General features: G+C 41.7%; 1 protein-coding gene across 2 annotated transcripts in view; it reads right to left on the reverse strand.

The window, feature by feature from the left end:
- GABRB1 (gamma-aminobutyric acid type A receptor beta1 subunit) overlaps window positions 1-18,062 on the reverse strand; it is a 249,827-nt gene that overhangs the window by 4,435 nt on the left and 227,330 nt on the right. Inside the window, exons 6-8 of one of the 2 annotated variants that reach the window (XM_026648162.1) lie at window positions 7,190-7,327; window positions 6,949-7,101; window positions 5,419-5,654 (exon numbers count right to left, since the gene is read on the reverse strand). In XM_026648162.1, the coding sequence (XP_026503947.1) occupies window positions 5,419-5,654; window positions 6,949-7,101; window positions 7,190-7,327 (527 nt within the window). Of the gene's footprint in view, window positions 1-5,412; window positions 5,655-6,948; window positions 7,102-7,189; window positions 7,328-18,062 lie in introns of both variants that reach the window. The other variant, XM_026648161.1, reaches the window with a different exon arrangement.

Genomic DNA, 18,062 nt, shown 5'->3' on the forward strand with positions numbered 1-18,062 from the left:
TGGGTTTCAGAAATAGGCCCTAGTTGAGCACATTGCAGAAATCTAGTCTTCAGGTGACACAGTAGCAAGGTATATTTGAAATATTATAAGTTGTAACTTCCTGGTCAGATGCAAATGATGAAAGGCTGACTTAGTTGCTGATCATCCAACCATAAGTGGAAATTTAATCAGAATCCCAAGTTGTGAAGACAAGTGATAAGTGGTGGATAACCACCCTCAATAAAAGAGGAAGGTACAACCTTTACCATATCTTTCACTAGCCCTCCGTCACTTCTGTTTTATCTGGATTGAACATGTTTGTCATCCATGTCCCAGTCTCAACCAGACACTGAGGAAAGCGATCTGCATCATTTGAATGAGAAAAGATACAGCTGAGTGTCATCTGCAAACTGATGACACTAAAACCGATGCAAGGTACTTTCAATCAAAAAGGAAGATAAAGCCCCTGTCCCAAGGAGCTAATAGTCTGACTGAGAACTAGACACAAGAAACCTTTGGAGTGAGGAAAAATATGAATGTATATTAAACCAGGAAATAAAGCCACGGGGCATATATCTCATGGCTGTTTGTTACTGTATAATCCTATGTATAAATTAAGGGTTTTGGAGTTGTGTAATATAGAATCAGTTGTAACAGTAGTGTAAGCATCATTAAGTTACTCTATTATAGCTTCTTCTTATAAAGACAAATAACTTGTAAGTGCTTACAATTTAAATTGATTCATACGGGTGCTTCCTTGTAAACTAATATACGCTCACAGTTTATTGCAAGCCAAGTACCAGATGAATTGGTGTTTTAATTTAAGTGTTATGATCCTGTTACATTTTTAAATGAGTTTTTAAGTCATTTTAAGCTCGCTGATTTGAATAAATCAGCAAAACAATTCACCATTTTAGAATTATAGGTTTACAATTCATAGCAAAGTGTTTATGATGATCTCTAAGAAAAATATCCAAAAGAGAAGCAAACAAGTTCATATATATATATATATATATATATATATAAATCTTTGATCGAATGATATGGAACTAGGTCATCAGAGGATTTGACCCCTGTGTCTTTAATAGTCATTTCAGGGTGTACTAAACTTCAGATCAAAATACCGTTTAAAAAAAAAAATCAAAAGTATAGCAGACGTTTAATTACTGAGGTATAACAAGAATCTTGAAAAAATAGGCAACCGCCAAAAGAAATCTCCAAAAGAGGCGTGTTTGAAGAACTGTCATCCCTGACTATAGAGAGACCAGATTGGTAGGTGAGGCAATCTTTTCTTTAAAAGTATCTTAGCTCAGACACTTTGCTTCCATCCCCAGACCTGAAGAAGAGTTCTGTATAGCTCAAAAGCTTGTACCTTCCACCAACAGAAGTTGGTCCAATAAAAGATATTACCTCAGCCAACTTGTGTCTCACATATCCTGGGACCAACATGACTACAACGACACTGCAGACAATCCCTGACTACATTAATTTTAGATGGAAATATTTGTTATAAATTTCAAATTAAAACTATGTAGATTTAGTGTTTTTTTAAAAAATATATAAATCTTACCACCACCAAGACCTAACACAGGACAACACTTGGTTGTGCCTGGGGTAATGTGCTGTCCCAAGAGCAGCCTAGGAAGTCTTTCAATTTTGGAGAACACATCCCAGCCCTGTACCTAGTGCAGACTACATCCCCTAGCACAGGCACATTTGTGCTAGCCAGAATACTAGAGGTTGCGGGGATGCAACCAACGCTCTGCCCACTCCGTGTTTCTGCCTGCCCACTCTTCACCCACCTGCAAGAGAGAGTGAGTACACCCCACCCCCTTACTCTCCTGAATGGATATGCAGGACGTACCATGACCTGCCTCATGATGCATATTACTAGTTTGGATTAACCCCCCAATATAACCTTTCAGATATACTCCTGGTGATCTATCAATAGAATAGAATGCTATCTAGGGCGGGAAATATTGCCATTATCCTTTACAAACATTTTGACTTCAGACATGCTGAACCTTGAAAATGTTAGCCAGGATTTTAAAGTGATGCTTGCCTTGCAGAGAAGTCTCTTTTGGGCATTTCTTTAAGGCATCTCAAATTGGGACATCCAAAATCACCAGTCATGTCTGAAAATCAAGCTGTGTAGAGTGATGGATTTCTGACACTTTGCTTAGTGAAATTACATTCAATTTTGCCCTTTTAGGAATGAATGTAAACTAATAATTTCCTACAGTAAGCCAAGGACATTTGCATAAGTCCTTACATCTAGAACATACATACAGATCTGTAATTTTACTTCTGTGAGACATCTCAATGACTTCACTGGGACTGTTCATGTGTTAGCATGTGCAGGATGGGATCCAGATGGAGCGTGATTGTTCCTATGATTAAAGGATAGCATTGATAATCAGGAGAGATGGGTCAGTCCTGGAGTTACCTTGGGTAAACTCTGTGTCTTAGTTGCACCATCTATAAAATGGGGATAATAATGCCCTATCCAGTGATAATCTGAACCTAAGTTAACTTTTGCAAGACACTGTGCAAGCCTTTGATGATAGTGGCTATGGAAATGTAAAGTATAGTTACACTGTTGGGCTGTTATCTGAAGATGACCTAAATGGAATATAAGGAGAATTATAAAATGTGATTGAGCTGATCTCTTGTTAATCAACTAGCCTTTCTAAAAATATATATATCAAAGTATAAATATCCTTCACATTTCAAACAAATGGATGTAGTTTACATTGAACGTTTCTTTATAGTGAAAACATCGCTTTTAGTCTCTGCTGAATTTACAATTTCTTTAGTCCGCTCTGTTTTTCACTTTAAGAAAGCTTCAGTGAAGCTGCTTGAGACCTAAATCACGATAGACAACGTATGCATGAATCTTCATTAGTGATATCCCTTGGGGGTGACTGCTCAGTAAAGATTAAAAAAACTCAAGCTAGTACATTTATCTAGAGGATGATGAATGCTGTATCATGCTTCGTGACTTTTAAGCAACACTGAAAAACAGTGCAAAATAGTTTTGGCTGCAAGTAACGCACATATGCAAAATATATTGCTGGTGGCTGTAAAGGGTACTCAGACATCTATAGGAACAACCCAGTATGGTTCTTTCATTGCAATTTATTGTCAAAGGACTAGCTTCAGAAACTTTCAATTTTGTCTAGAGTGAATTGAGTTAATCCATTTCATATAAATGATTGAAGGACATTTTTCTTTGAGTTCTGAGACAAAAGTTTAGGACCAGATTTACTCATAATAATATGCAGTTAGGCACAAAAGTAGTTCACATTATAGTCAGTGTGTAAAGGTGTTGCAATCTGTCCCTACACTGCGATAAAACACCCGTGGCATGGCCACAGCTGGCCTGGGTCAGCTGACTCAGGCTTGCGGGGTTTGGGCTGCGGGGCTATAATATTGCTGTGTAGACATTTGGGCTCGGGACCCTCCCCCCCCATGGGGATATCAGAGCCCAGGCTCCAGTCCAAGCCCAGAGGTCTACAAAGCAATTTTATAGACCTGCAGCCCAAGTCAGCTGATCCAGGCCAGCCATGGGTCTTCTGTTGCAGTGTAGACCTAGAATGGTGATGAGAATATGAGCTGAGCTTCAGAGGAAGACATCCTTTTGCAGTTTTTTTAAACAGTTATTCATCTACAAATAGAAACATACACTTTTGTGTATGGGGACCCTACAAGTGTGTTACTTCTTTGGCTGTTTTGACCCAGATATCCAAAGGTATAACTAGCTCTCCATGAAAAGACAATAAGAGGACAGGGAGATGTAAAGGATTTTAAAAATATTTTATCATCAAAAATAGAACCAAGAACAATGAGAGCTTATTTGTAATGAATAAAAAAATTTCCTTCATGTATAAAAATGTTAAAATAAAAATGGCACATTGATGTAGGACTATGGTGGTCCTGGATTCCTCCTCTGTCAGGTTGTGGAAGAAAAAACACCATGTGTGGAACATTACAAGGTCATTATCTGCATCCAGTTTGTCTTCCAGGTGCTGGTTCAATTTCATAATCGGTTCATTGCATGTCTGTCAGCATATCTAATAGCATAGTATCTGCTGAAGGAAGAAGCTCATCCTCCTTACCCAGGACACATCTCAGGTAGAAATAAGTAGCACTATTAACCTGGAGAAAAGGAGAAGAAGAACTGTTACGTGTACATCATAGTTGTTTACAGTGGTAACTATTATGGATATATGACATGGGTCAATATGGTAGAGGAAGCCCCATCTTGTGATTTTTACATACTTACTGCTGCTCTTCTCTCACCCTCTGAAAGCAGCTTCCTGTATTTTGGTACTGACCATTAGGGCACCGCTGAAATATGAAAGATATGAGGAAATTCTGTAGAATAGAGATCAGATGAGGTACTCTAGCTCCACCAGTCCCATTAGCTTCCAACTTGCAGCTCTGATCATGTATTCTTCCTATGTAAAACTGAAAGATAAAGCCCACCTTAGAACATCAATATTTTCCATACTGCAAGCCAAAAGGATACTTATGAGGACCATGCATGCAGTATGTCTACAGTCACCAATGCAACAACAAAATCATTAATTGACAGAACTCTTTAACAATTAATTTAAATGCCTGTGTGTCACAGGCATATGTTGAGTGTGTGCAAAAGGCAATTCAGTTAAGCAATTGTCTGATACAGACGTTCTTAATTTCTGTAATATTTCTGCCAGCTTACAATCAAAGTGAAAGTTTTAAACTGGCTTTGGTAAACCTCAGCAAGATGTAACCTGTGTCTCCAAATCTGTAGAAAAAATGTAACTTACCTCCATTCCATGGACCACCTACAGAGTCATCTGTTCATGTACCAGGGTCCACACAGCCAGGGCTGATGCTGGAGAAGAGGTGCTTCTCTATTTTCTTCATGGATCCTTACTGTCCACCTTCCACGTGGATCAGAATAGCTTTGGGATGTTTGAGCAGAGGTGTGAGTATTTGAAACTGGCCTCTGTTAACTTGTTTTTCCCCCATCTCATCTGAAAGCAGCATAGGTATGGACAGCATCTCCAGCAAACAATCCATAAAGGGATGGCTTATGCCCTTAACAGTGTAGGGGTAACACTTTGTGGAGTACCTGTAGGGTGTCAGGGTCTTGAACTCTATTTCCATGTAGCATAATAGGTCACTCTGTATGGTTTTGGACAACAGATGAATGTAGGTAAGTATTTTTATCTGGCCATGTAGTACAATGAGGATGATGAGTTCATTGGCACTGAGAGCAATGTGGCACCATATTTTAGTTGAAGACAGGCACCATAGTTTAGTTGCAGTAACTCCCTCATTATATATTAAGTTCTTTGGGAAAAAATTGTTAATGCTTTCATTTACGGATGCCTTGCCCTATTAGAAATAAAAATATATGAAATATTAGCTTGAATCAGTTACCTGGACTTTATTCATTTCCAGTTTGCCCTTCTCATCAGTAGCCTTCTCAGCTGCCTTTTTTTGACGGTGAGGGCCTTTCCCAAAGAATATGTAGTTTACAAAGGCATATTCCAGCAAGGCCAGAAATACAAACACAAAGCATCCCATTAGGTAAATATCTATTGCCTTTACATAGGGAATCTTTGGTAGTGTCTCCCTGAGATGAGTGCTGATTGTGGTCATGGTCAGCACAGTTGTGATTCCTGTGAAGTTTAAAAAAAAAATGTTGGTAAAGCAACTCTGATATGTTGTTTGGCACTTTGAAGGCATAAAAGCTGCATCATTGCTCAAACAGATTGCCACTGAGTTTATGACATAGTTGGCTTAATTATTTCATCAGAGATTCCTAACCATTAAGGGAATGCATTTGTCATCTAGCAAAAAAATATTACCGGGCATCAAGACAGTATGTCCTATGTAACATGCTAGGTTTATGTACATAAACTGGTAGTGAAGGGAACCAGTGAGGTGGAAAATGGAAAATTTGAAACAGCAGGTGCCTTCTTTAAGTGACATATTAAATTGCAAGCTCTGCAGGCATTTGGGGCCAACCCCGTTGCCTTTTCCATAGCAGGAGGGACAATCAGTTACCTGAACACTCTATTCTTCTCCAGTTGCCTGTCTCATTAGTAGTCTACCCTGCTTATTTTTTTTTAAATACACTTAAGACCCTTTCCAAAGAATATGTGGTTTACAAAGGCACATTCTAGTGCTGGCTGATTTAGTCACTACAGAACAGGGATGTTATGGAGAAGACACTTGGTCTTGTCAGGTGAGGGAACGCTGCTAACTTGATTCTTAAAGTAGCCATTCGGCCTGATCCCTATAATGGAATTAAATTTACCAGTGTTCTTGGAGTCAGAGTAAGTATCCTAGCCAGAGGAAAGGTATTAGGAGTAATTTTGACTGAGGGTAAGAGAGTTGAGGGGATAAATGGAGGCTCCAGAACAGAATGGTGGGCATTAATGTAGGGAAGTTGGTGGTGCCATCATAATAGCCCTCTTCACTAATTTTCAAAGGGATTACTTAATTCTATGAGGTGAAACTTTTCCAGCTCATGGCTTTGTAATCTATTAACCACAATGTGATTAATTTTTGATGTTGGTCTATGAGAATGAAACCATTTTCTATTCTGTTATAATCACAGGCCATTAATATATCTAATGAATAGCTCTAGACTCATTCAGTCATAAGGAGCTCCAATTAAATGAGACTGGGGACAACATGATTTACTGCAGTTAGCCTTTGAAAAGATTATAGGCTTAAACCACAGACAGTCCTTATAAACGATGCTAACAGGCTGAGGCCCTCCGTTCAGATTGCTCAGGTAAAATTGTAGCAGGTAGCATGGTATCACAATATGAACGGGCATGTGGGTGAAACACAGGGTCAAGTTTTCAGTTACTGTAAATCAATATAGTCCCATTGACTATGGGGCCATGCTGAGTTACACAACTCGGTACTCAAGCCACTTTAATAGCTTTGAAAATAAATTACCTAGGGCAACTCTTGCAGCAGAGGCATCATAGTTGATCCAAAAAGATACCCACGATAGAATTGTGATCAACGTGGAAGGCATGTAGGTTTGCAAAATGAAGTAACCAATATTTCGTTTAAGCCGAAAACTAAGTGATAATCGAGGATATGCCCCTGAAAGAAGGATGAAAGTGACGTTATGAAAACTTCAGCCATTGATACTTCTGTGTCAGGTGCACTTTTTGAGATCGTCAGTGCTTACCTGTTGTAAATTCCACTTTTTTTGATACCATCTTGTAATCAACAATTGAGAACTGTGGGAGCTCAATATTATTAACTCCTGTTACTGCAGATTCCCCTCCATTCCAGTAAAACTCAATATCATCAGTGGTGTATCCATCTAAAACAAAGAAACACAATTTGACTATTGTTTGTGTAGTAAGATGAGGCCCTGACACATAAACCCTTATCAGAGGCCCAGTATGAGGCCTGAGGCCTGAACTAAAGAAATGGTCAAGACTTTGCTAACATAAAGCAACGTTAAGTTGTGAGTCAGAGGCAGGCCCTGCTCACAGAAGCTGGCAAGGAAAGGGCTGATGCTGCAAAAAGAGACATACCTAAAAGGTACTTGGACACCAGATATCAGAACATACACTATACTGGAACATTCCACAGATAACATGGAACAGGCCGACCCATCCCAATGACAGGGCCAAAAGGGGAATATGATGGATAGTGTTGTTTTGATCGAACCAACACGTACAAGGTGAGAGGCGGCACCTTACTACGTAGAAGGATTGAACCTTGCTGCGTAGAGGGGTTGCACCTCAATACGTCAGGAATGATGTGTAACTTGTTTGTACCTGTGTATAAGAATGTATCCCTGGGGTGGTGTCTTTGTCCGGCCGAGGGGGCAGTGGAAAGTCCCGCCACTGACTGAGCTGGGTCCATTGCCAAGAGGCACTTTCTCGTAGTATGCCCGGTAGACTAAGTAATCTATGGGGAACTGCAACTGTGTCCGAGGTTGCAATAAACCTGGTCGACGTGACTTTGCATCTTACTAGACTCTGTGGTCATTGGGGGTTCTCTTCGGGTCTGCTGTGTCAGCTATTTGCGCAAAGCTGGGGCAGCACACAGAGGGAACAGACAAAAGCAGCCGAGTGATATCAACATAGGAGAAAGCAGAGCACCACACCGGTAGCATCTGACAACACTGGTGACCCCGACGTGAAATTGGTATCACAAGCAAATTAACTCTAAAAAGCTTGGTAAAAATTCTGTTAACTCCTTTGCTGAAACAAATTGTTCAGCAAGGGAAAGCAATACACCTTCTCATGGAAGATTGTAAGCATTTATTTTAGCCGTTAAGCATTACATTTCGTATAAAAATATTAGTAATGCACTTCAAATGAAAATGAATGTCTATACAACAATTGCAAAAGTATAGCTTGTGTCATAAAAGGCTTGGTCCCTATTACATTGTTCTTATTATATTGTAAACAAACTAAGCTAAACTGTGTATTAAGTTTGGGTTACTGAAAACAAAAACAAAAAACAAACAAACAAAAACCCTTTATTATGTTAACTAACTAGCTGTTTAAGTTGCATCCCACAGACCAAAGACACCAGAAAATATCACACCCTGAAGACACCAAAAAATATCAGTATATAGCGAAGAAACCCCCAAGCATCAAAAAAAGAAAAATGAAGTGCTTTATAAATAAGAGACTGGTTAAATACACCTCTATCTACCATATATGGACAATTAAGTTAACAATCAGCTAAAAAACACTAGCTGGACCAGGATAAGCCATCATTTAATTTCAACTTGGTTACTATGTAAAAACAACTGTATTAATGCTGTACTACTGTATTATTGTTTTACTGTTGTCTTATTGCTGTATTGTATTATTGCTGTACAACATTTACAATGTGCATAACCTTGCTAAACTGTTTAACCAACACTGATCTCCACTGCAAGACCCCAGGCACTGAATGCGAAGGCCGAAAATTCGACCTTGTACTGAGTGCGCATGTGATAGGTGCTGTGCATGGTCTTGTTCACAGAGAAAGACTATGTTCATTGTTCACAAAAATTTATCTTTGTGAGGAATTCACTCCCTTTTTCCCATCCCACAGCTGCGACTGTCTCCCGACCTACCCCGGCATCCCCCTCCCAGAGGCTGGCGCAGATTAGGCGGAGAAAGAAAAGGACACGGGACGACATGTTCTCAGAACTTATGGGCTGCTCCCGAGCCGAGGCGGCCCAGCAGACCCAGTGGAGGGAGAACATGTCGCAATACCAGCGATCACACAGCGAATGGGAGGAGAGGTGGCGGCAGGAAGACCAGCAAGCGACTCAAACGCTGCTTGGACTAATGAGGGAGCAAACGGACACGCTCCGGTGCCTTGTGGATGTTCTGCAGGACCGGAGGCAGGAGGACAGAGCCCCGCTGCAGTCTATCTCTAACCGCCCTCCCCCGCCACAAAGTCCCATCCCCCCTCACCCAAAGTCCCAAGAAGGAGGGGCAGCAGGGGCCGTGAAAACTGTCACTCCACCCGTGCAGACTGCTCAAGTACCAGACGGCTCTCATTCCCAAAGTTTTGATAAGTCCTTTCCTTCACTCCAAAAGCACCTCACCCAAGCCCCTGTCCCAGTGTCATCCCCTAACTGTGTAGTTGCTAATAAAAAATACGTTTCTGTTAAGTACTGTTTCCGTCATGTTCTTTTAGAGGAGAGTGTGTTTGAAGGGGGTTGGTAATTGGAGAGGACAGTCACCTTTACCAGGGTACAGACACGGGGGCAGGTTCAGCAGAAGGTCACACACACATTGCAGTCACTAGGCACCCTGGTCAGTCTGGGAGGTGGTTTTCATGTTCTGTGTGTGTGTGTGTGGGGGGGGCTATGTGACTTTGTGGCGGGGGAGGGCGGTTAGAGATCTTATGCAGCGGTCCTTAGCCTGGATCACAGAGCCATGCAGCAGGGGATCTGTAACCGTCCTCCCCCGCCACAAAGTCACATATCCCCCACACACAGAGTCCCGAAAAGTAATAAAGAAAACGGGGTTCATTAGCAAAGTTCCATTTATTTTATTTTTAAACGTGGGTTGGAACGTGGGGGGACGGGGTGAACGGGGTATGTAGCTGGAGAGGATAGTCAACTTTAACCGGGTAAAGAAATGGGGGCAGGTTCAGCTTCTCTTTAAACAAACTTAAAAATCACTGGTTACCCTGCTCACTGAGGAACCTAGCTTTCAAAGCCTCCCGGATGCACAGCGCGTCCCGCTGGGCTTTTCTAATCGCACGGCTGTCTGGCTGGGCGTAATCAGCAGCCAGGCCATTTGCCTCAACCTCCCACCCCACCATAAAGGTCTCCCCCTTGCTCTCACAGAGATTGTGGAGCACACAGCAAGCTGCAATAACAATGGGGATATTGGTTTCGCTGAGATCAGAGCGAGTCAGTAAGCTTCTCCATCTCCCCTTGAGACGTCCAAAAGCACACTCCACCACCATTCTGCACTTGCTCAGCCGGTAGTTGAAGAGTTCTTTTTCAGTGTCCAGGGCGCCTGTATAGGGCTTCATGAGCCAGGGCATTAGCGGGTAGGCTGGGTCCCCGAGGCTGACTATAGGCATCTCCACATCCCCAAGAGTTATTTTGTGGTCCGGGAAGTAAATACCTTCCTGCAGCCATCTAAACAGACCAGAGTTCCTGAAAACACGAGCGTCATGAACCTTGCCCGGCCATCCGACGTTGATGTTTGTAAAACATCCCCTATGGTCCACCAGTGCTTGCAGCACCATTGAAAAGTAGCCCTTTCGGTTAATGTACTGGCTGGTCTGGTGGTCCGGTCCCAGGATAGGGATGTGAGTTCCATCTATAGCCCCACCGCAATTTGGGAATCCCATCGTGGCGAAGCCATCTATGATGACCTGCACGTTTCCAAGGGTCACTACCTTTGACAGCAGTAGCTCAACGATTGCGTTGGCTACTTGCATCACAGCAACCCCCATGGTAGATTTGCCCACGCCAAAGTGGTTCGCGACTGACCGGTAGCTGTCTGGCGTTGCAAGCTTCCAGAGGGCTATGGCCACTCGCTTCTGGACAGTCAGGGCTGCTCGCATCCGGGTGTCCTTGCGCTTCAGGGCAGGGGACAGCAACTCACAAAGTTCCAGGAAAGTTCCCTTCCGCATCTGAAAGTTTCGCAGCCACTGTGATTCATCCCAGACCTGCAGCACTATGCGGTCCCACCAGTCCGTGCTTGTTACCCGGGCCCAGAATCGCCGTTCCACAGCATCAACATGACCCATTGCCACCATGATGTTCACGGCGCACGGTCCCGTGCTTTGTGACAGGTCTGTGCCCCTCTCAGACTTAATGTCCTCACCGCGCTGCCGTAGTCTCCTCGCCCGATTTCTCAGCATCTGCCTCTGGAAAAGGTGGATGATAAGGTGCGAGGTGTTGACAACGGCCATAACTGCAGCGATGGTCGCAGCGGGCTCCATGCTTGCAGTGCTGTGGCGTCCGCGCTGTCACTCACCAGAAAAGTGCGCGAACTGATTTCCCGCCGGCGCTTTCAGGGAGGGAGGGCAGGAGTGACGGTTGGATGACGACAGTTACCCAAAACCACCCTCGACACATTTTTTGCCCCAGCAGGCATTGGGGGCTTGACCCAGAATTCCAATGGGCAGCGGGGACTGCGGGAACTGTGGGATAGCTGCCCACAGTGCACCGCTTCCAATGTCGACGCTTGCCCCGTTAGTGTGGACTCACAAAGTCGAATTACTGTCCTTAGTGTGGGTACACACGTTCGACTTTGTAATATCGGTTCCACAAATTCGATTTCAGTAAAATCGAACTACTCTCGTAGTGTAGACATACCCTAAGAGAATGGATAAGCAGAAGATTATAAATAAAAATACAGAAATAAGATGAAAAATTATAGGAGAAGCTGATAGTACTGCTTGTAATCAAGGTTGCCCAACACTTCCCACTAGACCCTGTTTTCAGTACTTACAATTTTGCCAAACTTTAATTGTTCAGGTTAACATTTTGTATGCTGGATGTTTGCCTCGGGCAAAAAATTTTTGGAGAGCTTCATCAAAAATGGTTCAGCCACTTCCGAGAATAGTTTGGGAAATAGTTTAGTCCCCTTGTGCATTATAATGTAGTCTTTACATGATCACATACTATATTTAACATAGGACCCTTGCCTCATTTAAGGCACCGGATGAACCTGCTCTGGGAATGAATCAGGGTTGTGCAGTGAAGGAGGCTGTCTGTAGGACTCCTGCCTTTGTTGCGGAAGTTGGAAGGTGTGTGGTGAATGAGGCTGGGGATTACAGGAGGCAAGAAAGGGCAGCCATGTGGTTAAGGCAGGGGAATGTGGGAGAATCCCTGCCTCTGGCACAGGGGTTTTGTGTGATGCTAGTCAAGTCCCTTAAAGCAAATTTTTCACAGGTGACCACTAACTGAGTCCTTATTTTTTTGAGTGCCCAACTTGAAACATCTTGTCTGATCTGTGGAAGTGCTGAGCTCTCACATGTACAGCTGACATGAATGGGAGCTGTACTTGGAATACAAAAAGTGCTATATAAGCTAAGTACTCTGAAAACACAGGCCGTAGGTGTCTTAAATTAGGATCTCATGATTAGTGGACACCTTTCTAACCTTAATCTCTGTGCCTCAGTTCCTTATCTGTAAAATGGGGATAATACCCTCCGCCTTATGAGGAGTCATGAAAATTAATTGTACAAGGTACAATTGTGCAAGGGTACCAATACTACATCCTGACAGTTTAGCAAGGTTATGCACATTGTAAATGATGTACAGCAATAATACAATACAGCAATAAGACAACAGTACAACAATAATACAGTAGTACAGCAATAATACAGTTGTTTTTACATAGTAACTAAGTTGAAATTAAATGATGGCTTATCCTGGTCCAGCTAGTGTTTTTTAGCTGATTGTTAACTTAATTGTCCATATATGGTAGATAGAGGTGTATTTAACCAGTCTCTTATTTATAAAGCACTTCATTTTTCTTTTCTTGATGCTTGGGGGTTTCTTCGCTATATACTGATATTTTTTGGTGTCTTCAGGGTGTGATATTTTCTGGTATCTTTGGTCTGTGGGATGCAACTTAAACAGCTAGTTAGTTAACATAATAAAGGGTTTTTGTTTGTTTGTTTTTTGTTTTTGTTTTCAGTAACCCAAACTTAATACACAGTTTAGCTTAGTTTGTTTACAATATAATAAGAACAATGTAATAGGGACCAAGCCTTTTATAACACAAGCTATACTTTTGCAATTGTTGTATAGACATTCATTTTCATTTGAAGTGCATTACAAATTTTTTTATACAAAATGTAATATATATATGTGTGTATGTATATATATATATATATATATATATATATGCATAATTGCTAGAGCCAGGGCAATTTTTTGGGCCAAAACCTTTTTTGCTTGGAGCAGGGATATGAACCTAGGTATTTCACATCCCTAGTGAGAGCTAATAGTCTGGTGATCTCTGCCAATTGAGCTACTGATAGCAATAATAAGTTGTCTACCTCTACGTGGACCAGCATTAGAAGGCGATAAACACAAATTTTGCCAGTGACTTTCACAGGTACTTGCTGATAGTGGAGGGATAGTGAGATTTGGGAATCCTGGGTTTCATTGCAGGCTCTGGAGGGGAATGTGCTCTAGTGGTCACACTCTTTTGCCCCCTATGTGACCTCTTGTACCAGTTCTCACTCTTCCCCAACCCTGGCTCCTCATCCCAGTCTTGTTTTCCTCACCCAGCCAATCACAGTCTCCACTCCTCAGGCTTCTCATTCTGGCCCCCATCTGTGTGTCCAGAAAGCACCAGTCTCAACTCTCTGGTCTCATTGTTCCAATGCCAGTGTCGTTCTCCTTGCCCGTGGCCAATCCCAGTTCCTTTCTCCTGGCTTCTCTTCCAATTTACTTCTCTCATCATCCTGGCCTCTGGTTAACCTCCCATTCTCCTTCCCTACTGGCTCCCTGACCCCAATCTCCGCCACCTGACTCCTTGTCTCAGTCTTTGTCAGTCTATCTTAGTTCTCCCCCTGCACCTCAGCTATTTATCAGAGCTGTCTCCCCCTCTCTCCTCAACTTCTTCCATCCCCCGCCCACTGCTTCTTAATTCCATGTTCTTTGCCCAGCCAGTCCCAGGCTCTCCCCTCAGCCCAACTCCGTTCCCAGTTTTCCTCTCCTCCCTCCCCCACCCCAGCCTCCATTCTGAGGCTCCCTTGTACCAATCTAATCCCCCTGCATTTGAATCAGGCAACTTCCTCCTTCATGCTGCCTGGGCCTGCAAGGTGGTGGTGGGGTGTCATTGCACACATTGGAGAGAGAGGCTGGTATCCTAACATGGACCTGGCACAGCTTGCAGCAGCCCAGTGGACAGTGTCTTCGGGGAATCTTGCTGCTAAAATCGAAGAAGTCTCCCTTAAGCTGGTACAAATTGAGATTTTCAAAGGCTTATAACTTGGACAAATTTGGGTGAATTTCTGTGGGGACAGAAAAAGGCACATCCCTGACACAAAGGCCATCCCCTGCCAAACTTCAATTCCCTTTCTCAAAGAAGTTGCCAGAATTTTTTGACATGGGCAAAAGGTGTTTGCCCTCATCTCATTCTTGAAAACAGCCAAATTGTGTTAGCTGAAGTTTTCCAAAGAGTTTCAGCCTGAAGCAGACATCCAGCATGGAAAATTTCAGCCCAACTGTTTAAAGTTTTGCAAAGTTATAAGAAACTGAAAACAGGGTCTTTGAATGGGAAACATCAGGTAACCTTAATAGGGAGTGATATTGGCTCTGCCTGTAATACAATAATTGGACAGGGACTTTATTATTTGTTTGTATAGGACCCTAATTCAAAGGGTCCTTATTCTGATCGGGGCCTCTTTTATATCAGTATTAAATAATATGTGATGTATGTGTTCAAGTGAGCAATACATGTTTCAGTGTGATGAGGTTCACCTTGTGTTATTGCCTTACATTATGATATATACGCATTTCAATAGATGTGTCAATGGCACTGCTGTCACGAATAAGGGCTTGTCTGCACTTACCGGGAGATCGACATGTGGCGATTGATGCATTGACGGTTGATTTAGTGGGTCTAATGAAGACCCGCTAAATCAACCACAGATTGCTCTCCCGTCGACTCCTGTACTCCACCTACACGAGAAGCGCAAGGGGAGTCGACGAGAGAATGTCTCCTGTCAACATAGCATAGTGTGGACCCCGCGGTAAGTAGATCTAAGTACGTCGACTTCAGCTACATTATTCATGTAGCTAAAGTTGTGTAACTTAGATCCATCTCCCCCTGTAGTGTAGACAAGGCCTAAGGATTACTCACATTAGCAGGGTTTGAAGAATCAGCCCAATATTCGATAAGAGGTTTGTGGTTTGGAAAGAACAAGACAGATTCAAAAAGAGAAACTGAGCTAGCACAGATAATCAATCATTGCACTGCCCTACTAAAGTGGATGTGACTTTTAATTCATGGTGAAGAACATTAGTAAAATAAATTAAGAAATATAAAGTTTGGAGCAACTACTATTTCTGGCTAGCAAATAATAATAAACTCTCATTTCTGGCAGTGTCATGTTCTAACCTTCCCAAGCCCAGAATAGCCATAAAAATGATAGAAAATTTGTACTAGTGTGGGGTAAACATGGCTCTAAAATATGCTGATTGTTCACTGAACTTCTATACTGTACACATTCCTTCAGCAGCTGTTCTTCTCGATGGCGTGATTTCTCTTGCACATATGCCTATCACTATTTATAATGGTGGAATTTTTTTTTGTAATAGAAAAAGTAGTATTCATAATCCAGACCACATTTATGCTGGTGCCCAAACAAAATCTAATGAAATCCTTAATTGATTTTAAAACAAGGTCAAACACTGGGAATCTGAAGTCCTGAGTAATGGTTTTTAGTCATAATTTGTGTGTGTGTGTGTGTGAGAGAGAGAGAGAGATCAATAATATTTAACTATATTACACATACAGCTTAATTGAATCCTATTTATTCAATTACATTCTGCTCCCCAAGATCAGAATATGCAACTCTGAACATGAATCTTCTCCATCCCAGTCCAGGTGTATTCTTCCAAATAGGGAAAAACAATAACTGACTCTACTTGAGCCAATACATGAACACAACGTATTTTAAAATGCATTTAAAGAATGTTAAACACAGGGCTTGCAAGTATTTAACAAACTAAGAAATCTTATTCCATCATCATCATCTCTTCTCTTTGATTAGCTGAGCATTACCAGATGAAATAAAGCACAAGGGGGCACTCAAGATCTGCTATAGTTAGTTGCATCCATGCAGTCCCTGAAGGTTTGGGATCTAGTTTCATTTATCCTTCACACTTAAACAAACATTTCATTCCATGTGTGAATTTAGGATCACTCACCCTTACAAAGTTTGCATCGTAGAGGATTACTCATGCTAGCTAATTTTGCACAATAGCAGTTAGTATACATTAGCAAAAAGCAGGATTTCAGGATGAAAATGTAAGTAGTTTAATATGTGAAATTGTAACTAATCATGAGGCTACATATAGAAGATTAATTTGGGGTTTAATAAATTTCCTAGATGCTGTCAGAGAGAATGTGGCCTGTTTTTACACTGACACCTGTAACAGGCTAGCCCATATTAATCATTCAACGGATTCACCTAGTTTTGACACTTTTTATCCATGTAAAGAATGAAAAGGGTTTTAGGCTGTTTAGAAAAAGTGTGCTCCTACAGAAACAAACAGATATACTGAAGTCTCCTGCCTTGTTTAAGAGCTAATTTGCTGGAGGAAAAAATCTTTTTCCAGCTCCAATATCTCTCTAGAAATAGCAGAATTGATATTCTCTGACTTCAATATTTTCAATTCAGCTATGTAGACAAAAGAAAAGCTATTGTATAGGCACAATAATACAATACTGCATCTTTGTATTGTCAGCAATTGTCAATGCAATACAGCACTGTCAATCCAGCTGCTTTACATTTTCTTAGATCAGCATCTGAGAAGTTATTTAGCATGGATATAGACACAAGTTCCATATGTCTAAAAAGTAACAATACTTAAATAGGTTGTGAAAGAAGTAAGGTACAAATCTTACTATTCCAAGAACAATTGCTATAGAAGGAGTTTTACTATCAACATGAGATAGCAAATGAGCGATGTGCTAGAGATTACTTCATTTCCTGATATAATTGGGCTCTTTTTTCCTCTCTGCCACTTGTGTGTCATGACCCCTTACAGGATAAAATAATGCAAAGTCTACATTTACCTCTCAGATCCATTCCTATTTTATCTCAGTAATGCTCAACTGAGACACTCTCTGCCCCAAGGTGATGGTGGTGTGCTCACAATCTAAATAGACAAGTCAGACAACAGAAGTATTTAATATCCCTGTTTTACAGATGGGGAACTGAGGCACAAACAGATTAAGTGATTAACCTGTGGTTGCTTTGTTGCAGAGCAAGGAACTTATCCAGATCTCCTGAGGCCTTTCAGATGCCTTAACCATCAGACCATCCTTCCTTCAGTGCTCTATTGCTTGGAATTCCAGCAGACTATCTCATTCTGATCTTTGCTGCCAGTTACATTTTTACAGTATTTCCTTATTTTACCTAGTTACCACCATCATGACTCCATTCTCTTCATTCTGCCATTAATACATCTCAAAGCACTTGCCACTGGGAGAAAATGGCTCATACACTGATACAATGAATAGCACTGCCGCTCCCCAAAACATGACCAAGAAATCGTTCTTTTTGCGGATACAGACTAACACGGCTGCTACTCTGAAAGATCTAATGGGTTCAGTTTGGAAAGCAGAAGCCCAAAGCTGTTTTTAAACTGGTATTACCCCACATAGCCAGCTCAGAGATTTGTTTTAGGACTGGTCTATTTATCTACAAATGTATGGAGCGCATGTGCTTTTTTCATTAAGAAGTTTGGACAAGTTGATAGTAAGGAAGACTTCCTGTAATGTCTAATGACAGATGGTGGTTTGGAATTGAGGACTTGAGTCAGAACTTGGGACAGCATTGTCTCAAACAGATGCTGATGGAGGGCACTTGGCAGATGCCCA

This window comes from Terrapene carolina, unplaced genomic scaffold (assembly GCF_002925995.2).
Source record: "Terrapene carolina triunguis isolate 2854851 unplaced genomic scaffold, T_m_triunguis-2.0 Scaffold66, whole genome shotgun sequence".
Taxonomy (NCBI): Eukaryota; Metazoa; Chordata; order Testudines; family Emydidae; genus Terrapene; species Terrapene triunguis.